General features: G+C 37.7%; 1 protein-coding gene across 9 annotated transcripts in view; it reads left to right on the top strand.

Moving 5' to 3' along the window:
- Window positions 1–22,928, top strand: part of SULF2 (sulfatase 2) — a 167,277-nt gene that overhangs the window by 111,485 nt on the left and 32,864 nt on the right. For all 9 annotated transcript variants that reach the window (XM_042800836.1, XM_042800837.1, XM_033003690.2 and 6 more), the window contains exons 5-8: window positions 9,084–9,235; window positions 12,863–13,032; window positions 18,372–18,522; window positions 20,375–20,550. In XM_042800836.1, the coding sequence (XP_042656770.1) occupies window positions 9,084–9,235; window positions 12,863–13,032; window positions 18,372–18,522; window positions 20,375–20,550 (649 nt within the window). The remainder of the gene's footprint in view (window positions 1–9,083; window positions 9,236–12,862; window positions 13,033–18,371; window positions 18,523–20,374; window positions 20,551–22,928) is intronic.

Below are 22,928 nucleotides of genomic sequence, written 5' to 3'. Positions count from 1 at the left end.
AAAATATGTGACCGGATTTTAATATCTAGATACATGCCAGGAGAAGAATTCTTAGATTATCAGTTCCCTGCTGTAGAATTTGCTATCCGCAATAGTTGCTGGTTGCCATTTTTTATTACAGGAATACTTAAAAACTTAACTGAAGTTGGTCTCTGTGTGTAATTGCTTGGTAGGGAATAACTGGTGACCTGAGGAGTCAAAGAGTAGGCAGAAGTAGAGACAGAATAGTGAGATACTTTCTATAAGGTTACATGCAGGTGAAGAGCCAGGTGCCTCAGCCACTCTGCCATGCTGCACGTCTTCTCTGTCATGTTACATGCATATAGAGAAATCAGATTATCCAAGTCAGAGTAACATCCTACATGCAGGACGGATAGCTTTTGCAGCTGATGAAGAACTGAAGGCCATTTTTAAAAATAATGACCAAGCAATTGAAGAGTCAGACTTAATTTTTAGAAGTGATTTACACAATTAGGAACTGAAGTGTTATGGTATTCACCTCCAAGACATCTAGGTGACTTCTCAAAACTGGATGTCAGGTTTCTGAATTATTTATCTTGAAGGTAATTTAGTTTCCTTAGATCTTTTGCTCTCAATATAGAAATATTATTTTAGCAAGGTCTGTCAAATTATATCTGTTAGATGGTTTGAGACCATTACACTTGAAAACAGGGTGAAGGAAAGATTCAGCATAGTGCCTATGTCATGATAACAGTTATTGCAAAAGGAAACCAAGGATCTCTGCTGGCAAGAATGTAAGAAGAGTCCTGATATATAGCCCAAATCCACTGACTGTGTTACTGCTTCTGGCAGGCTTGGTCCATGGTCGTCAATTATTGAGCTGGGATATCCTGCAAATATTCTGATGAATGATGTTTTCAAACAAAAGACAGTTCTGGATTCCCTGCCTTGTGTGTGTTACAGACTTTTTGTTTTTTTTTTCTTCCCTGCCAGCTCTTAACTTCGGTTCTGTACTGTAAGTTGGTTTCAAGTCAAACATGCGTGTATCCTTTACCTCTGTTTCTGTGAATTGAGTTCTAAGTTTCAGTAACTTCCCTTTAAACATATTATAATGTATGATAACTTGAGAACACATTAAGTAGAGCTGTGCTCTCCTGAGGATTGTGCAGAGGTTGTAAAAGTGAAACTTATCTATACAGCTACTGTTTCATCACCTGTCTTATGCTTGTAGCTTTATGTTATTTAATGCATATTTTAATTATCCTGAAGAGAGGAATATATACACTTCTGTGAATAACTCACTGAGTAAAATCCACAAGATAGCCTGCAATCCAATAAAACTTTCCCAGGGGTCTGAGGTGAAGGCATCCACAACTACAGAAGTAAGCTAGTGTCTGTGCCTCCCTTATTTCCAGTCATGTTTTGTTTTCTTCTTACTCTCTCTCTTATTTCTTCCTCTAAATCTGTTTTAACATAAAATGTTGCAGACTGTGAGAAACACCTCATGTTTTTTTCTCCCTACTACAGTGTACTCTTCTGATAGGATGCCAGTTCTAGCATTTAAAGTGTAATGGCTTTGTCATACTGACTTACCGTTTCAAGCAAGAAGTAATTCATAGCTTGGTATTTCTTCAGAAATAGGATTATCATTTCATAGCACTCAAAACAGCTAAAAGCTAAACAGAATATTTGCACGTTATGAAAATATTTTTAAAGTTTTTGTTAATTTAGATCTTTTGGGATGACAGTACTTAGAAAGTAAAAGAACCTACTGACTTAGTAAATTTTTCATTTTCCAGTGCCATTTATGTTCAATATTAAGTAGCTTATCAGCCAAAAATGAGAAGAGGTTCCCTTCTTTTCACTCCAATTTAAGATCCTTTGTTTTATCCAGGTAGCGATTGAAGTCCTTGTGGTATCTTCTTGCATTCTTTTTTTCTTTGCTTTTCTAGAATGCTGGGGCTTTTTACAGAAGTCTTTCAGAACCTTAAACTTTAATTTAGTAATGTAATTTACTGAATACAGTTTTCCTAAGTTGCCTTTCCTATATGCCCAACTGTGTGAGTGTTCTATGTGGCCCGTGTGGTTATATACTTGCCCCGTACAGCAGTGATAGACAATTTGTGGACACTGGAAAAGCTTAGTGATATAGAAGTTCAACAGTAAGCTGTATGCCATCTTCTAATAAAGTGCATGGGAGAAAAGTGATGGTTTCAGACTCTTCAGTGCCTACAGTATAAACTTTGCAACTAGATTCTAATTCTGATTTCTGGAAGTAGAATTCCAATTTCTTTAAATCGAAGAATTCTCATGTCTTTTTGTACATTTTAGTAGTACGAGTACTGCCCTGAGATCTTTGTCTCGTCTTCCAAGTTAGAGATAATAACACTTCCTATTCTTTGGGTATATGTTATTCATGGGAGGATTATGTATGTTTTTGAGATGGATGCATTTCAGGACTGTAAGAGGTGACTGGTTATTTACAAAAAAAAGAAGTGTCAAATATATTTTCTTGACAAATGTGAAAGGTAAATGTACAGACAATAAACTGCTGTAGAACCTAGATTTTTTTCTCTTTCATTGAATATCTTCCTGAAAGGAATTTTGTGGTTATATTGAACCAGGGCTGGACTCTTCTCCTAATTGGATTGAGTAAGACTTTATTGTTTTTATTTATGAACCAATGCTTTCAGTAGTGTTCTTCCAAGTTTATTTCTAGGTGGAAAAAAACCAACTTGGTTAAAATACAGCAAATATTTCTTCTTGCACAGCATATCTCAGTAGCTCCCTGAAACTTGGCAATTGGGTTTTCTTCAAATCCTACAGGCAAAATGGCTCTAAATGAAATTTTTTTTGGAGTTGGCCCAAATAGTGTTGTGCAAACTTTGATATTTTAGTAAAGATTCAGTGTTAGGGTAGATAAACTTTTGCTTGGACTGTTTGTTATTAAAAATGGTCTGACAATCCACTTTTGGGGAGGTTTTTTGTTTGTATGTGTGGAGGAGGAAATGTTGCGTGTGGTGAGAGAATGATAAATCTAAAGGTTAAGTTCTTCTGTGACCATGATACATAAAAGGGGGGGAGTGATACCCAGGGTAAAGTTTTAATAAAATGTATCATTGTGGTGATTTTGATGCTAAGAAACATTTTGTGGAAAATCTGAATGGTCAGGATTGGCCACCAAGGAGTATGAGCAGACTGACTAGTGATGGTGAGCTGTGTTGTAGAGTAGTGCTCTAAACCACGTAGCCCCGCAGCACTCCTGCTTCCTCTAGTGCTGTCCTCTATGGGAAATAATGCTGTTGCAATACACTAAGCCATTTTGTCCTGAGTTGTAATAAAGACTGATAATATGAAGATTACCATTTCTAGATACTTTTCCCCTTACTTTTCAGAGTGTGTGTATGAGAAGGAGGTTCAGAAAGATATTTATGCCTTACAATTCTAGTTGTGTTTAGACTTTTGTAAGCTGTGCCACAGGCATTAGTGAAAGGGGGCTTTGGCCCCAGTTCCACTGGGAATTTGTTCACCTGAGAAGAACAAGCAAGACTTGGCTCACCATCAGCATTCTTCAGTTTGATTCCTTGTTGACCATTTCAAAATATTTGGTTTGAGCCCTTTTGTTTTATTTGGCTTCATCTGCTCCCCTTCAGCCAATTCCCCTGATTCATTAAATAGATCTTGGCACTGATCCTTGGCCACAACTGAGGAATGTGCAATGCAAATTCAGGAAGAGGAACAAAGGTGTCATAAAGATTACTGTGCATTGCCTTTGTCCTGCTAGATATCAGACTAGTCCCCTGGCATAACAAGAAAGCCTGTAGGCTATTTTCACTGCAGTGGTTACCAGTCACTGTACAACATGGTTTTTACAACTATTATGTTTCATGAATTGTAATGATAACTTTTATTCCAGTTACAGAGAAGAGCTGTGCATGTAAAAGCTCTTGGCTTTAGTACTATTCTTTTTATGACCCTGTGATGGTGGATGAAGCATGTGATCTTTAAGAAAATTTTGTGCTATCAGTGTACTGTAGGTTAGAGAAAAACTCGGCCATCATGTACAATAGACTAAACTAAAATGCGTGTGTATGTGCACATACTTATCTCCTTAGTCTAGGTGGTTAAGTACTCTAATGAATTCACCATTTCAAGGACTTGAAGACGTACAAAAGAAAAGAAATAGCAAAGGAGTACTTGGATCCCAGTCTTCCTTATCATCCTGAAACTGATGGAACTAAAGGGATCTAAGAACAAAATGTGGCCTTAAGCCCTTCTTCTCCTCCTTAAAAATACCATAACATTTAGGAACTCGCTGTATGTTTTATGCAATGTTTTACTGCAGTTGCTGAGGTAATAATACTAATGCTGTGTCTTCTAATCTTTGCAGTAGTATCATATTTCCTGTTTTTACTGAAGTTGCCAAGTGGCACTGTTTTGTTCAGGTGATTACAGCACTTGGGAGTTACTGATTTTGGGGAAATCTCATCAGTTAGTTTGATACCTAATGAGAACTGATGTCTCTTGAAAAATATTTCCCATGGAACCAAATTTAATACTAAATCACAGGATTTTATCTCAGAACCCCTGTACTTCTGCTGTAAATCCATTAATTTCACTGGGTTTATTCCATTGTACATTGTCAGTTTAAGAGTGTATTTGGCCATGATGTGAATGTGAAGCTGGCTTGACTTTTGGCCTTACTGCTTGTTATGTGCCTACTTAGCCATGCTGAGAGTGCTTTCTCATCTGCCTTCCTCTGATTGTCTCTTAGAGGACAAAAAGTACAGAAAGTAATTTTTGCTAGATATACAGCAGAAATAAGATCAGAAATGTCTTCCTTTCCCCCGATCCAAAACTAAGGGATTGCTAAAATGTAGGTAATTGTTCAACTTTGAGCTGGGGAAAACTGTTTTCAAATACAGAAGTTGAAGATTTTAGGGGGGTAAACAAATCCCTATGAGTAACTAAGACTTGCAGCTCAAAACATAGGTTAATACCTGGAAAGTTGGCTGTTGAAGTATGTCAGAAAAACAGTGTTTTAAATACATCTTTCAAGTACTTAATGCACAACATTTATGTTTAAATGTAGAGGGTTAACAGCTTAAAACATGAGTTGAACTTCACAGTCATGGTGGTAAGTGCAATTTAATGGGATGCTAATAGGTGGATACAGCTAAGGAACATAAAGGATGTGAAGAGAAGACTCCAGGAAGAGGGATGTGTGGTATAAATACTGAGCTTACTGGCCAGGAGTAACAAAAAGCTAATTTTTACTTTTTCTCAGATTCAGGATTTATTATGAGAGCATGAATAATTACAAATATTTTCCAGAATCATGTATATTCAACTGAAGATGGGCCTCATAAGTCACCTAGTCCATCACTGGATCACAGATTAATTCAGGTTGGGAGGTACCTCAGGCAGTCTCTTTTCCACCACCTGCTCAAAGCCTGCCCCAGGCTATGTTGATGAGGGCTTTATCCAGTCTCACCTTGGAAAACAGCAAGGATTGGAATTGCACAGTGTTTCTGAGCAATGTGTTTCACTCTTCAACTCTTCTCTTTGAAAAAGCTTTTCTTTATGTCCAGGCTGAAACTTACTTGATTCAATCTATGCTGTTTTTTTTCATGTTCTCTCACCATGCACTCCCATGAATAGTCTGGGTTTGTCTTCTCAATGATCTCCTTGCAGGTGAAAATGTTATTGGGTCCCCCTGAAGCCAGGCTTATGTTGCTCCATGGAGTGTATTTTTCTAGTGCATAGCCTGACTTGACTTTACGTATAGCAAGAGCTTTATCTTTCATTGCTTCCCAACAGAATGTAGCATACAACTGTCAGGAAGTTATTACCAGTACTCCTCTCATACATTCCTTTCTTGATTTCCTTCTTAATTTATTTAAAATGAAGATAAACACCATGATCATACTGTTAAACAAGTTATTAGTGGAATGGATAAGTGATCTTGGACAGTAGTTAACGATACTGTGTCTAAACAGACAACTATGGTCAGAATCAGAGCTGCCAAATCAAGGAAACTGAATGAAAGACTGAAATTCTGTGTCTAAATCTGATCTGGCAGTTTTACACTGGTGAATATTTGACTTCCACTGCGTTACTGTTTCTAGTTTGAGAACTGAAAAAGCTGTTAGATCCAGTGCCCAGTGTTGGGCAGTCTGTATGGAATAAAAAGGGGTCAATGATCCCCTGCATCATTTTATTGATGCATCCTGAATTATCTTAGTTTTCAATTTTATGCAAATTTTTTGGAATATCCTTTGTAGATGCATTTAGTTGTGTTAAGTATTTTTAGGTAGGTATTAGGAAAATAATTAGTTTTTTAAAAAAGTGGAAAAACCCAACAAACTTGTAGAGTTTGGTAGATGATAGATCTAGCTTGGACCTTGCCAGTGATGCTAAATGATGCCTTGTTGTCTGTTCTTTTGATTGTGATTTTACACTACACTTGACAATATGCTAGATCTGCTTTTAAGCAATGAGCTGTGGCCTCGATGTATCTGCAGTTGTGTTAAATTCAGAGTGGACGTTTGTATTAATTGATAGAACAGGGAAAATCCTTTTGTGTGCATTTTTTTTTTTCCCCTTACAGGAAGAGTTTAAAAGACAAAACCTCTTGTAAAAACTCCAGTATATACCAAAGAATTTTCCAGGTGCTTATCATCAAAGGGCATGAGACTGGGAAAAGAACCTCAGAAGGTTTTAAACCCCTGCGGAAGTGGTAACAGTGTACAAAGGACTCAATTCTTGCATATCTTGTTTTATGTAATCTTAGGAGAAATTATATTGTATAGTATTAAAAGCAAAGGAAAATCACATTCTTAATGCATTTATTAAAAACGGCCACTTGGATGTTTTTTAATGATAGTTTCATAGACTGGATATAGGAACATGGCTGAGCATATCAAACAGCAGCCTCTATGAATGTTTATTAATGAAATCTTGGAGTGGTTTGAAATTGGATGTACCAAAGGCATGTGTACGCTAGTGAGCAGCTGTCTCTGGTGGTGAACAAACCTGATGAGGGGAAAAATTGTGTCGGAGAGAATCTTGAAAATTCAAAATCAAAATCTTTCGTCAGTATCAAGAGAGCTTTATTGTAACCCGATATTTTGTACTGCAGAGGGGTGACATTTAAAATGTTTTGAATAACAAGCCTTTAAACAGCTGAGAAAGAGGGGGAAAAGAAAAATATGTGACACGGAAGATTGGAAACAGCAGAGAAAATTATTTAAAGCACTTTGACATCCATGAAAGATTATAAAGACATCCTGAGTGTACAATGGAGGGTACGCAAAAGGTGCGGGAAGGAACTTCCGCCAGACTTTCCTTTAATGCCTCTGCAGAATAACAATGAAGTAATTCTTTACAGAATACCACTTTCCTGAGTTCTTCAGATGGCTCAGTCAAAGGTTTTAGGAACGGGTTGGTTCCTGTGAGCAGAAATGCCAAATTTGTCTCTGTTTGGACATAATACATTGAGTGGGGGACAAAAGGCTTTGGACTGCCTTGTGCATACCTGCTACTGTAGATAGTGGTCAGAGTTCCAATCCTGTGTTGTTACTCAGACAAGAAAAAATGTGCATCAGTATTGCTTTATTACCCATAACTGCTGTGAGTTGCCTTTCATTCTTTAAAAATAAGAAGTGGCTCGTAAAGGAAAAATCATTTGAAGAAGTGTATATACTGTATAAATACAGTTCCTGAATAATGTCATAGTTTTCATCTACAGTGGGATTTTGCTTTGTTCATTGCTGCTAGTTTACTTTGCTTGATTAAAGAAGACATCATGAGGTGGTTTAGGACGTGAAACCAATTCTTTTCTGCAGCATGCTTATCAATCACTTAAAATCAGTCATGTTTAAAAAGAATCTTTAAGAACCTGGGAACTGTGAATTGTGTGCTCAAATCCTTTAGATTATGAGGTGAGGTTTAATCTAAATCTTGCAGCGGAATTTTAGATATTCTGTTGACTTTACAGAAGCACAGACATTCACTGATAGATGACCAGTGTGAGATGCTGCAGACACTATGTGCCTCTAGATTAAAAATATTTGTAATGACAAGTGGAACAAGTTTTAAAATCTTTGTGCTAGTCACTATGGTAATCTTCAGTTGTATTGCCAGACCATTCAAAAATTGAGATCTGAGCTCTGATCACGAAGTCAGATGCTGAATCGCAGTTCAGTCTGCAAACCCAAGAGCAGAATTTTGCTGTTAAGTTTTAAAACAGCTAGCTAGATGAATGGAGTCTTCCAGTATAATTTATTCTGTAATTGCGTATTGGTGATACAACATACAAACTAATACTGAAAAATATGTTCCCTTAAATTATTTAACTTTTTACTGGAATAGTGTGAAAGCATCATTGGGTATATCACGTACTTCAGAGAATTTGTGTTCTTCTCGTGGGAATTTAATGCTTTTCATTTTCCTTAACCATTTTTTGGAAGATAGTTTGTATCTGTATACTTGTGGCTTACAGAGCAAGGCTAGCATATGCGTAGCTCTTCTGGGAGAATGGCTTAAATGCCTGCCCTGTGTTCATTAAGAATGCTTGTACTCATTCTGCACTTGTTCTGCCAAACAGGCTGCTGCTTCATTTCTTCTCTGCAGCAAGTTTAAAATCTCATTGTATTTATGGCTTTCATTTGTCATCATTTCTTCCAAGCCAGTCTTCTATTAGTGACTTCACTGCTTTTGCCAGTTCCTTAGGTGGAGATGGCTTAAGTGGGTGTAACCAAAATGAAAAATGTAGCTAAATTGGGTGATTCAGAGTAGGATGAGATAATGTGGTAACTGGCACTATTTTAAGCATTCTCTGTTTTGCTCATCTAACTGTATCAAGTACTAAAGAAAATATAATGGTAATTGTGGTCCAGTTTCTCTCATATGTAGTCAGGCTATAAATCAAAAGATCTGCATTATGGAGCTCTGAAATAAAGAAACACAGGCAAATTTAGAACTTATCTTAAATGTATCAGAATGAAGAAAACAAAGCTACTCTCAGAAGAGACAGAAATGAAAGAATATGGCTAAATATGGTGTCTTTGACGTGTTTCTGTTATGCCTTCTTACTATGCTTCTGCTTTCTCTACCCCTAGCTTTCTTTGGAAAGTACCTTAATGAATACAATGGCTCCTATGTGCCTCCTGGTTGGAAAGAATGGGTTGGATTACTTAAAAACTCTCGATTTTACAACTACACACTCTGTAGAAATGGAGTGAAGGAGAAACATGGATATGACTACTCCAGGGTAGGTCCTATTAATTTATTTCTGTGGTGGTTTTTTTTAGTTTTTTTTTTTGTTTGTTTGTTTCGTTGGTTGGTTGGGGTTTTGGTTTTTTGTTTTTTTTTTTTTTTTTTTTTTGGTTGGTGTTTGTTTTTTGGGGGGGGGTTGGTGTTTTTTGTTTTTTTTTTTTAACATTTGGTCATGACTGCAGGAAGGCTATGCTTTATGGTTTCAGTGTAACTAAAGAATTCTTTATGTACTTGAAAGCTGCTACATGTAACATTAGCTACAACCCAACAGGCGGTGTGTTCGGACTTCTCCTTATCTTCCATGCCAGAGGGTCATGTTACTGAAAACATTGTTAGCAGCAATGGAAACAAACAGAATGTCTTGAGACTGCATTATGTGTTATGATCTTAACATGTGAAAATGAATTTAAATGCTGCATGATAACTATTTCTGTGCTTTGTACTTTAATTATTGTGTTCTGAGTCTGATTGTCATCTATTCCCCTGGTATAGAACTGACTCCAGTGGAGTTACACAAGCATAAATGAGATAAGAATCCAGTTTGTTCCAGCTAAACCCATCTTCTTATGTTAGTTTAAGGAACTTGTTTCACAGCCATCATATGATAGAGAATTCATAATATCTTGGTATATCTTGTGATAATTCTGAATGAGTGGAGAACTTAACTATTAAATTTACAACTCAGTGCACTGTTACAGGTGCATATGTTTCCTAATATCTTTGCAAAATGTTATACCCTGGCCAAACTTACTAAAATGCTTAATAATCATTGTAAAATGCAGTATCGTTTTTTTCCTCATCTAGCATATGTTACAGCTCAGTTACCTGTTTGCAGTCAAGAGTATGTTTATCTCAGCTGAAAATGTTAGCTTTCCAAAGGAAGCAACTTTTGTGAATTTCTGAAATGGCCTGAATTGTCTCTGAAGTATGGTGATAAATAAATTTACTCAGAACCTGCTGTAGTTTAAGTAGTGTATAACTTAGGAAGTTGAGTCACTCTGGAGTGATACTAAGTTGTAAGGTGTATTTGCTTAACGAGCATTCAGTTCACTTTCTCTTATTGAGCACAAATCGTGCCTCCTTATTTGTGTTTCATTAGCAGTGTGTCCACAGTCAGTTTTTCCTTTAAAAGGCTGATGTCCGTGTGATTTCGCCCTTCCACTCCTCTATTTGCCATTTTTAATTGAATGTACTTTGTGTTGAAAGATAAAACTTAACAGGCTTCTAGGGTTTCCTTTTTATCATGAGCTGCTAAGGGGAAGGGGCAACTGATGTACAGAATTACTTCTCTTTCGTGTCTCAGAAGGGAAATAAAAAAATTAGAGAGCTAGTTTTTACAGCCATGTACCAAAAATGTTATAATGGAAATATATCTTACATGGAACAATGTCAGGCAAGTGATTTTATAGGGCACTGTTACCCATTGTACCAAGGAGCCAATAAGGAACTTTATATTCCAGTATTCTCAGCTATGTTTTGTGTATGCAATACTTGAAAATGTTTAGGTTTTCATTTGATTTAGTTTTTCTTACTGAGTGTGGTAATAAATAAAAAAAATGTCTGATGAAAACATAAATGTTTTGAAAATCTGCATATTCTTGCATGATACACAGCTATGGTAGTAAACAGATGATAGTGTGCAGAGCAACAGCACTTGGTGTTGTCGCTGGAGTTCAAATGAACAAACAGAAGCTGAAATACAAGACTGCTTCTCCTTCTTCCCTAACAATATAATTGGACTATTTTTTAGCCCTATCTGTAGACATAGTTAATGTTAATTATATGCCAGTGGAAAACTAGAAAATAAAAAAAATTACTGATTCTGTCCTCCAAAGCAACTGCTAAGCATTTATCCTCAGAAAATGAAATCTTTGCAAATTCTTTCAGATTTTCTAACAGGACACATTCTACTTTGATTTTTCTTTTTCAGTTTCTGTCAACCTTTTTAGACGAATTCTTAGTTTTGTGTGCATTTGCACAGTCTACTACAACCTCTACAACCTGGAGCTTTTGAAGGAAGAAATCAGTTAAGGGAAATGTTTCTGTTTGGTCTTTTGAGCTGGTACACTGGTTTTGTAGTGTTGAATTTCGATGATTATCACTTTGACCAGGTGAAGACTTTCATCTTCAAAATGAAGTTTGAAAACTGTGCTCCTGTAATGGCTAAAACAAAGATGGGTTATACACTTAAAGAAAGTGACCAAGCAGCATAAAGAACAAGCACATTTTAGATAAACGTCAGTGCATTTTTGAGAGCACTCCGATATTCTTTCTCAGCTAGGAGTTATGGTCTCAGGTATTGAAAGTATGTTCAGAAGTTTTGCTCTGGTCTGGTTTATTGTACGTTTTCCCTTCCCCTGCATATGGTTATGAATCGAGGCCCTTCAGTTAACTTTGATGGAATTATGCCTATTTACGCCTGCTTTCATGAGTGAAAATATTTTATTGATAGCAGTCATAATCGTGGCAGTTTCATAACAGACATGCCTCACATTGGGACCAATGTGAAAAACTGCAAATGGAGACTTTGCCAGCCTTATTCTGGGATGCACAGGAAATAACTTGGGGAAAGTAAATACGATCAATGAAAAAGGCTTCCGTTGATGAAAGATAAGCTGACTTCTTAGGTCAAGGACATTGACAGTGGTGAAGAGGAGCAAGTGTCTGAACCACAGACAGAAAGCTGTGCTTGTAAGGAGATGCAATCCAGAATGTACCACACCCTGTACTTGTTCACTTGACCAGAGGCAGATGTTGTGTCTGATTTTACATTCAACTGTGACATGACAGTTATTATTGTGGTTGTTAAAGGTGCAGTTTCATATCCTACGGATGTTTGAGGAGTATTTGTATTTGCAGCATTTCCTGTGATGCAGCCTAACAGAGAACATGGCTTGTCGTTAAAATTATTGTCTTCAATCCATATAACTCCAGCAGATATCGGAAGAACGATAATGATACTTCTTAGAAAATAAAAAGATAGTCCATAACTTCCAAAGGAGGTTTTCTAAATTGTGAGCAATTTATTTGATAGAACTATATCTCCATCAGATTGTCACTATGTCTGTAATATTGAATGAAATTTTTGGTCCAAATAGCGCAGCATCTTCTAGCTTTAGTGACTTCTGGTTCAGAGGAAGGTTAAGAAAAAATGAGCATCAAGCCATTTGGACTTTCAGAGCACTTTTATCATGTAAGGTTGGACTATATACCCTGAAGGCATCAACACCAAAAAGCAAAGAAATTGACCTGTAATTTTTTTTTTATTTTATTATTAATACATAGTCATTGTATTAAGTATTGTGATCATAATAATGGAATTACACACTCCGGGAAGAAAGAGTCCTATTTGATCTTCTTTAATGTCATTCATTTCTAAGAGGAAGCTGTTGCTTTTTGTATTTCTAGACAGTGAAGAAAGAATGATTTGGTTTTAGTTTTTGAAGTTTTAACATATGTAACTTACTCCCTCCTCCTCCTCCCATTCTGATTCACACAGAATTCACTCAGTAGCTTCTTTTTTCCTGTTTCTTATAATACCTCAGACCTCCCCTTCCCATCTCACCCCCCAACTTGAAATTATTTTTCAAGTATCTCATTATACTTTTACTTCTACTTGCAGGATTATCTAACTGATCTGATTACCAATGACAGTATTACCTTCTTCAGACTCTCAAAGAAGATGTATCCTCACAGGCCTGTACTGATGGTTATAAGCCATGCAGCTCCTCACGGCCCTGAAGATTCAGCCCCTCAGTACTCACATCTCTTTCCTAATGCCTCACAACACATGTAAGGAAAAATAAAACCCTTTCATTTCCAGGTTCAGGAGTATAGAAATCCTGGGTACCTCGGGTGGAACAATGTTTACTTTACTCTTGGCATAAGTATGTCAGAAATATATAGGAAAAGTTTTGACATTATTGGCGTTTTTTTATCTCTTCAGACTCATACAAGTATCTTGAGAATGGCTACTGCATCTAGAACTCAGAATTTTAGCTCACTGAGTTGAGTAGATTCATGTTGAATTCATTGGACATTGTTACAACCTATTTGGGAAGTAAAGCACTGGTTCATTTTGAGCAAAGGGATCAAAATCTGTTTTTGGGGCTGTAATTTCTTCAGGGGAAGAAACTACCTCCCTGTCCTTCTGCGTAAAAGGTATTTTATGAGTATTACCAAAAATTGCGTAGTATGCAATACTTACTACTCCTGTTTCATATATGAAAGGAAAGGAAATACAGGCCCGCAACACCAAATTAGACAAGCTATTTGTGAATGAGCTGGTATGCGTGTATGTGACCCAGTACAATGTCTTGAATGGGTCCCAAAAGCAGTATCACCCAGTTCCTGAGTTAACGCGTTCATAAGCTCCATGAAGAGATGTTTCTTATTTATAGCACAGAGACATTTTACAGGTCCAGCTCTCTAATGCTGCATTACAGGCATCTCCCTGCGTGCTGATAAAATGAACAGTCTCCCAATCACCTTTTGGCACAACTGAAAACATTCCAATAATTTTCTAATTATTGGCCTCATGCCTTCACTGAGGTGCAACATTTGTAAATTTCTTCCTACGTGCCTTTTTTTTTTTTTTTTTAAGGAGAATTCTGCTAGATTTTGGATTTGTGAAGGGTCTGGGAACTGGTGGAAATTATAATCAATTGGTAGGCAAAGCTGCTCAGGACTCGTCCAAAGTCCAGTGAAATCCATTTCAGCTTTTCCACTTTATTTAAAATAGAGTCTGAGAGAGAAAGCTTCCTTTGTTCTATTGTCTAAGTATTGCATAACTTAGAATTACATATTTCATTATTTCGTGCTGTGCTACCAAAGAGAATCTGTGTCCTAGATCTACAGCAATGTAGTATTTCATGTTTGTTTGCCATCTCGTGCTCATTTATTTTCTTTGAAATGAAAGTTACAGAAGTGCCAAATGAGCAACTTCTCATAGCTTATACCCAGTACTGACCTCAGTGTTATTAGAAGTTCCTTTGGAAGGCATTTGTATCTCAGAGATGAGAATCATTTATCAAGTAAGATTCTGCAGCAATTTAATTACGTTAGTTGAATGAAAAAGAGTAGAAGGACTTGAGGAAGGCCAGCAATGAAAAATATAAACTACATCTATTTTTCTTTTGCTCATAGTTTAAGTTTTATTCTTCACACAAACTGGGCTTATCTTCCTGATTATAAAGTAGTTACACAAAACTCTTTTGATTGTAGGTGACTTCTTACAATGATAACAATTCTACAGGAAGTGTCACTTTGTGGAAACAAGTTTTGTTTGTAAAGAAACAAATTATCTTAATAGATTAACATCTTGTAGGTGTCTAGTAGATTTAACATCTTTGTTGGCAACATGGACAGTGGCACTGAGTGCACCCTCAGCAAATTTGCTGACACCGAGCTGTGTGGTGGGGTGACACGCTGGAGGGAAGGGATGCCATCCAGAGGGACCTGGAGAGGTGTGAACCTCATGAAGTTAAACAAGGCCAAGTGCAAGGTCCTGCCCATGGGATGGGGCAATCCCCAGCACAAATCCAGGCTGGGTGAGGGGTGGGTGGAGAGCAGCCCTGCGGAGAAGGACTTGGGGGTACTAGTGGACAGAAAACTGCCTGTGAGCCAGCAATGTGCGCTTGCAGCCCAGAAAGCCAACCGTGTCCTGGGCTGCAGCCAGAGCAGGGGGGGCAGCAGGGCCAGGGAGGGGATTCTCCCCCTCTGCTCCGCTCTGGGGAGACCCCCCTGCAGTGCTGGGGCCAGCTCGGGGCCCCCAACAGCAGAAGGACACGGAGCTGCTCAAGCGGGGCCGGAGGAGGCCACGAAGATGCTGGGGGGGCTGGAGCAGCTCCCCTGGGAGGCCGGGCTGAGAGAGTTGGGGGGGTTCAGCCTGGAGAAGAGAAGGCTCCGGGGAGACCTTTGAGCGGCCTCCGAGGGCTTAAAGGGGGGACAGGAAAGGTGGTGAGGGACTCTGGATCAGGGGGTGTGGGGATAGGATGAGAGGTGGTGGTTTTAAACTGAAAGAGGGCAGATTTAGATTAGATCTAAGGCAGAAATTCTTCCCTGTGCGAGGGGTGAGGTGCTGGCCCAGGGTGCCCAGAGAAGCTGTGGCTGCCCCCTCCCTGGAAGGGTTCAAGGCCAGGTTGGATGGAGCTTGGAGCAACCTGGGCTGATGGAAGGTGTCCCTGCAGTGGTCTTTAAGGTCCCTTCCAGCCCAAACCATTCTGTGATTCTATGATGAAAGAACGTGGGTGTATTTTTGGATATGAACATAAAATAGGATGTTATGTACATCTTGTGCAGAGAAACTGCCAGTCCTATTCTACACAGTTTTCCTGGTACTAAATAATAATAATCTGTAAGGGTTTTAATTGTCCTGGGTTTAAGATTAAATGTAAAAATGCAGAACTTGCATCATGACCTCACTATGTGTTCAAATTGGTTTCCATGTTTTTCCTTTCTATTTTTTCCTTTGTTCCCACATTCCAGGGAATCCTTCAGTGACAGATAAATCTGTCAATGATAAAGGGGTGTAGGCAGTTCTTGCTGTTTTGATGTCACGTGGATGTGGTAGGGAAGGATCAGAACACAGGTGTAGAACACTTCTCATGAATTGCCCTAAAGCAGTAAGCAATACCCTGAACAAAGTCTTTGCCTACTCCCAGAATCAGAAGGCAGTACACTGTGTAGCATGTCTCTGTACCTCTTCTTGTGGCACAGCTGATGAAGTCTGCAGGCGGATTCTTGAGCTATATCCACAAAGCAAAGTGAAGGTGTGACTGTAATGCTTACACTGGTTGACATACATGCTGCATTGTGTAACACTGCTAATAATAGCTCAAAGTTAGTTGTATGGATTTTAACATAGGCTGACAGAGTACTACTTTGCTTGAGAACTTTGGTATGTACTTCTGTTGCTAATTTATGCTGTTCTCTTGCTTCTATTATTACATATTCTAGCTGGTATGATCATTCCACCGTGTGCTGCAGTCTCTCTCCATCTCATTCTATAGAGCTCCTTTTTGTGTGCATCTGCAGTCTTTCCTTGTTTGAAAATTACTCACATCAACCAGCATTTATATAGCAAATCCCCAGGCTACATGGCTGGTTTTCGTTTTTTACTGCCTATACGGATAGCTGCGGAGAATGCAACAGCTGGGCAGTTTAACAGAGATCAGAAATGTTATTTCTATAGAGGGTACATTTTACCACCCATCCTTTCCAAGGTCAAATGCAATCAGACTAGGACTTATCTTCTGAGTACATTTGAAGAGGTTATCTTAACCAACTTGTAGGAATGTTATATTAGTGTATTTTTCCCATAAGACAGACAAATCTGTTAAGTGTAAGAGGGTTACATTTGTAGTAATCAAAGAAAATCAGGGGCTTTGGTTGGATTAAACAGTGGGAGGTTTCAAATCAGCCAGGAAATCACAAAGTAAGCTGAAAAGGAGTTTGCCAAGCATTTTTGATTCATTCTGGGCATCACATAGCAACAGTTTCCATAACTGTCAGCATTTTCAAAGGAGCAATGTCATTATTTCAGCCACAATAACATTCTGAAATTCAAGAGGCTATTAACAATACAGAGAGAATAAACACCAGCCCTTTCCTCCCTGTATGAAGAAGCCTCCATTTGCCACCTACGCACATTTTTCAGATAGCATCTAACAGAGGCTTTCGGCATAAAACATTCCTCTGTCAGATCATTAATTTCATATTTATATTAAAACTCTTAAGACTACCTGTCATGTTCAAAGATGCGTTAGATACACAGTATTTTGAGGAGAAGTTTCAACTTACATTACTATTGTTTATCTTAATAACTTACCCTGCTGCTCTGTTGCATACACAAAAACAACAGTAGATATTTGCCAAATAGGAGCTGAATTTATCATGAAATTGTGTGTTTGGAAGAAGAAAATAAGTGAATATCTGCTATTTTTTCCTGTGTTACTCTGTTACCCTCTTGGCTTGCACATTTGTATAGACTGAGTATTGCTTTGAATGAAAAAGGAAGCCTCAACAAATCACTTAACAAAAGTAATTTTTAGTATTTTAGACTCTGCAGGTGATGGGTGTGAGCCAGGGCATGAAGGAATTGACAATGTGGTTCTCAATTTTAAATAATAACAAGCTTTTTTGGGATAGATACAGTAGGTAAAAATAATATTTCTTGCAAGTGTAAGTTATAATATAGCTTTCTGGTGAGTTGGTGGTACAGAGAGTCAACATCATAGGCATGATATATCATAATAAATCTTTAGATCCAGCTAACCTAGAGCAATATAATTATACACAGAAAAGCAATCTCTGCAACTGCTAACAACATGAAATTGTGGAATATCAGTGGTATTTCTCCTCATCACTTTAATGGTGTCCCAGATTATGAGAACTTGGTGGGGCAGCGAGGTTCCAGGAGGACATGGAATCCAGCACTTGGGATTTTGCAGGGACTTATAGTTTCTGATGCCCACAAAGGAGCTGGTGGCTGGAAAGTGTCTGCAAAATACCGTTCTATTTCTCCTCAACCCTGCTTTTCTTGGCAGGTCTTTAAAATCAGGCTATGTATCCACTTCTGCTTGCCGTGAGCTCACATGTGGTTTCATACCATTGGGTAGGGTGCCTGTGCTCCTCTGGGTGCATGACCATGAAAGTATTCAAGTAGCCTGTCATGTTGAATTCAAAATAGCTGTTAAAGAATGTAGTAGAACCTTTTCCACAAGTTCTGTAGTTATTGTTAAACAGCTTGCACAAGCTGTAATGTGGGCAGAATGAAAGCAGAGCAATTATATGAGTAGGAACTCTATAGTACATGCTTCATCCAGGTCATAACTGTGGAGTTAGACTTCTGAGGCTAGTCTCTTGGCCTTGAAATGTATTCATGTTAATCTCAAGACCCTGCAAAAACAATGTATAGTTACTTTTTTAATAGCTTTTATTCCCCACAGAGTTGTTTTAATTCTCCCATCTTTTATATAGAACATAAGACCTTTCCAAAGTAAGTCTTATATTTTCTTGTGTACCTCAGAGAGTAAATCCTATAGTGTTGATCAAATAGAAATTATTAGTATACATTACTTTGGCTTTCTTCTACACTGCTAAAACATTCTGGTTTTCTCTCTGTTCCTTAGCACTCCCAGTTATAACTATGCTCCAAACCCAGACAAGCACTGGATCATGAGGTATACAGGTCCCATGAAACCTATACACATGGAGTTCACCAACATGCTACAGAGAAAGCGCCTTCAAACACTCATGTCTGTGGACGAGTCTATGGAGATGGTAAGATTAGTAGTTGCTTTTTTTGGTTAAACAGGTGCTTATTTTTTGAGTTAAGCTCCAAGCTGTGCTGTATATGAATGTAGAGAGGAAGGGAGGAGAAGGAGGACTGCATCATTTTATTAATAGTGTGTAATCCTCTCACCTCTGAGGATTTTGTCTATTCAATGTGTAAGGATCCTCATCTCCTAAAGATAGGTACCATGAGTTGGATGGTATAAGCAAACTGACTTGTTGCCACAGAGCCACTACTGATTAAGAGGAAGAGGCAGGGATCACCTGAAAAAAATATACATCATAAATTTTAAAAGCATGTTATCTGATAGCAAAAAGTCATCCTATAACCCATTGGAAATAACTATTTAACTGTGGGCCTATTTTGATACTGTGAGTTTCTGAGAGGACAACAACAGCAGCAGTAAAACTTGATGCTACAAGAGTCTTAACTGGAATAATCCCATAGTAAACCAGGCCCAGGATGTTAAATGTTAGAAGTAAATACATATATAGGTAGATTTTTTTTTTTTTAAATTGTCTGCATTATGTAACAATGAAATCCCTTAGTGCAAACTGGGTGTCTTGAACAGAAATGTCTGAATTAACTAAAAGCTACTGTAAAAAAGAATGGGTTTCCAGTTGTAAGAAGGTAGATTTAAAGGTGTTTCAACTTACTGCTTATCTCTTGGCATTCTTATTCGGAAAAGGTAGAACATAAAAATAACAGGAGTCCTGTAAGGCAAAAATGAGATTATCTGGATGGCATTGCATCAACTTGTTAGTAATGTCTTATAATTACCGATTCAGGCAAGTATGATCTCTACTTCATATTAATGAACCTGTTTAGATGGATCAGATACCAGCATTAGGGGAGAACAGCTATTCTACTACACTGTTTTGATTTTCTGTTTAGTATAATGGTTTCACTTTGGGTGATTCACTGCAGGCAAAATCGGTTGGGTTGTTTTTTAGTTGCAATTGCCAAATTAGCCTGATCTTTTCTACTGAATTATATGCATCTAATAGTCTTTCAAAATTTAAAGAAAACAAACCAAAAAAAAACCAGCCAAAAAAATCCCAAACCAAAACAAGAACAAAAAGCAACAACAGAGTTTGTTTTCTTCTGTGCTGATGTGTTCTGGATCTGTATAAAGTACCACTTTAGTGGCGCCCCACAACCTTCATACCTTTGCAAGTGAAAATGTCACAAAAAATGATCTTTGGTGCTCAAGTTGGTACATTTCACATAAAGATTCTCATGTTAATTTATAGAAGCAACCACAGACAGAGTTAGAGCTCCCCTTAATTCTCCATGTTAGTTCTCCACCTAGTGAGAAAGTATGACTGAGTGATATTTATCTGGAGGAGTTTTTGCAAATATTCTGCATAATAGGGAATCATTTGTCTGAAGGCGAAATCATTGAGTGTCGCTTAAATAAGTGTGAGATTCAAAATGCTGTCATTTTATTAAAATTGTTTGCTGCAGGAAAAAGATAAAGGTGGAGAGAAAATTTCAAAAATACTTATCACCTTGAAACTTTTATCTCTCTAACTGTGTGTATTTAGTACAATCTTGACAGCTCTCATGCAAAATACTAAACCCAAACACTTTTGAAAATGTGACATGCTAATGTGTTTACCTTAAAACAGTTTGCTTTGTAATAGCCAGAATATTCAATTAATAGAATTATTATGTGATTATAAATTATTCAGAATGGTTCATTGTGATAACTCAGTGCTGTTCTGGACTGTTATTATTTATTTGTATATTACACATCAGCAGAACATTATATCCAATATTCTACATATCGTACTACTCCATGGAATGAATTTCATATTTTGTTTTGCTTTTTTTCAGATATACAATATGTTGGTCGAAACAGGTGAACTGGACAATACGTATATAATATACACAGCAGACCATGGTTATCATATTGGGCAGTTTGGGCTGGTGAAAGGAAAGTCCATGCCATATGAGTTTGATATCAGAGTTCCTTTCTATGTCCGAGGTCCAAATGTGGAGGCTGGGTCCTTGTAAGTTCTTGGCTAGTGTGTGTGTGTGTATGTAGTGACCAGAAAAATCCTTTATGTTCACATCTCTAGTTATATTGACCTGGTATCCAAATGGAGACACAAAGTTCTGCCCGTCCTGACTGATTTCCTGTTTGTCTTTGGCAAAAAATGTGTGTACTCAGGAAGCAGAACTGATAGCAAGTGCTGGTTTAGCAGTTGAGGGTTTATGCCACTGCATTTTCGCTTGTGTAGGTGTGCAGCACAAGCCACTGTGCTTGGTGGATGTAGTTGGAAAAGCCGCTTTGAAATATGTCCAAACTAGGAAATGCTAATTTGCCTCCTTTTGAGAGGTGCAAATAATACACATAACTATGGCATTTTCAAGGAAAAAAATACATTATATAATGTTCACTGCCACGGTAGATAATTATTGCTGAACATTAAAGCAGAGTCACTTGTTTCAGTTTGAGGAAGAATGTACATAATAGTTCATACATTATCATCCACAAAAGATTCTTATTGGTTCATCCTTTGAGATTACATGGTTAGGGCTGTTTGTCAGATGCACGCAAGCATGCAGAATATGACTGTTAATTAAAATGGTAGCTTTGATCAGCTAAGAAATTATGTAAATACACTTTCTAAGCAATTATTTCAATAGCAAATATTTGCACTTAAGTAATGATTTTGGACAGAGTGCCATAATTTGCTGCCTTTTATTTATATCAGTGTGCATGTTTTAGCATAATTAACACACACAAAGTCTTCCACACAATTTTTTTTTTACAGCAGAGGAACAGATCTAGTGTGTAATACAGTAGCAAATAGTTATTAAAAAATCTCATTCCATTTGCTGGTTAAATTCACTGATTCACAGTATCAGTAGGCATAAAAGTGTTAATTTCTGTAGATATTGCACTGTGCATCTAATTCATTTACAGCACTTATGCATGTGAAATAAACAATATTACTTCTCTAAAGAGCAGAGGAGGGATTCCTCAGGTGGAATTGAACATATTGCCTCAGCACTGAAAGAAGTTTGTCTGCAGCAACACAGAATTTCAAGTGAGCTGGAATAGCCTTCTAAGAATATGCCCTCTTTCCCTTCGACTGCTGTATTTGGTCTTACTGGAGAGGCAAAGCTCATATGGCCCACGTGGATGGAGCTGGTTTTTCTGCAACATGCAATGCTAGAGACCAGCCACCTCATGTCTGCTCTAGTTCAAGGATCTTTACACCCAGACATACATAAAAGCTATGAAACCTTCCCAGTGAATTTTATTTTTCAGTGGCTTCTGAAGATGAAAAAATATTTCTGCTAGAATCAGAGCCAGCCTGACAGAGTTTAACAGAACAGAGCCCATCACAGTACAACAATTAGGAAGAACGGGATAAAATACCTTGGAGGGGGAATATATCAGATAATAAATTGATCCTCCCTTTCAGCCTGGTTTTCTTTGAATGGTAGAAGTTCAATCATCCATGTTTTGAGTGAACCTTATGTTTTTCCTGCAGAGTAATTGTCATGACTCCCTTTTGATACCAGAGAAGATTTAATAGCAGTCGCTGTAGCAAGTCATTACTAAGCTCTCATTTCTATTACCAAATATGCTACACCACAATTATTAGTAATTAAAATCAAATTAGGTACATCAATTTAATTCATCATCCATGCTCTTGTCAGTGCCTGTTTGCTCGCTTGCTCAAAAATGTAGTAATTTTTAAATGGTGTCTCATTAATTAGTGTGAATTTAGCAGCTTTCGTCTGTCCTGTATTTTGAGCTAGAATTCTGCACTGACATGTATAGCAGCCCATCTGGTCCCATCCTTCCTTTGTGCCTGCAAATCATAGCATGGTGATTCTTTATGTTCAGTATGTAGAAGACTATAGCAGTATGCTCACTTTCTTTTTTTTTTTTTTTTTTCCTACTTTAAAGAAATAGAATGCCTGCCTTGATACTTTTTTAAAAGAAAAAGAAATAGTACACAGCTGATAAACAGTATGTATATATGTCATATTGTGAGTAATTACACACAGGTTTAAGCATAAACTGAAAACACTTCTGCAAAACCAGACCCATAGTCAAACTAACATGATTAGAAATGTGGGCATTCTGTTAGCTACTGAGCTCTGGGCTGTGCAGCTGGGTGCTCTGAGCTGTGAACTCGCTCACATTTAGCTGTGGCAGTTCAAGGTTTTGGGGATAGGAGCTGTCTGTACTACTCGGGAGCTGATGCCAATGTTTTAACCAAATTTGAAGCCAGTTTAAGTTCAGATATTGTTCTGTTAACTGTGGTGGCTGAGGAGCATATGCCATACTCTGCTAAGTAACAGGTCATGGCTGTTCCAAAGTGTTTGCAGAATGGATAACTGTGCACTATGGAAGACTGATATTATT

This window comes from Tyto alba, unplaced genomic scaffold (genome assembly GCF_018691265.1).
Source record: "Tyto alba isolate M040663 unplaced genomic scaffold, T.alba_DEE_v4.0 Super-Scaffold_33, whole genome shotgun sequence".
NCBI lineage: Eukaryota > Metazoa > Chordata > Aves > Strigiformes > Tytonidae > Tyto > Tyto alba.
This window is presented reverse-complemented; position numbering and strand designations above follow the sequence as displayed.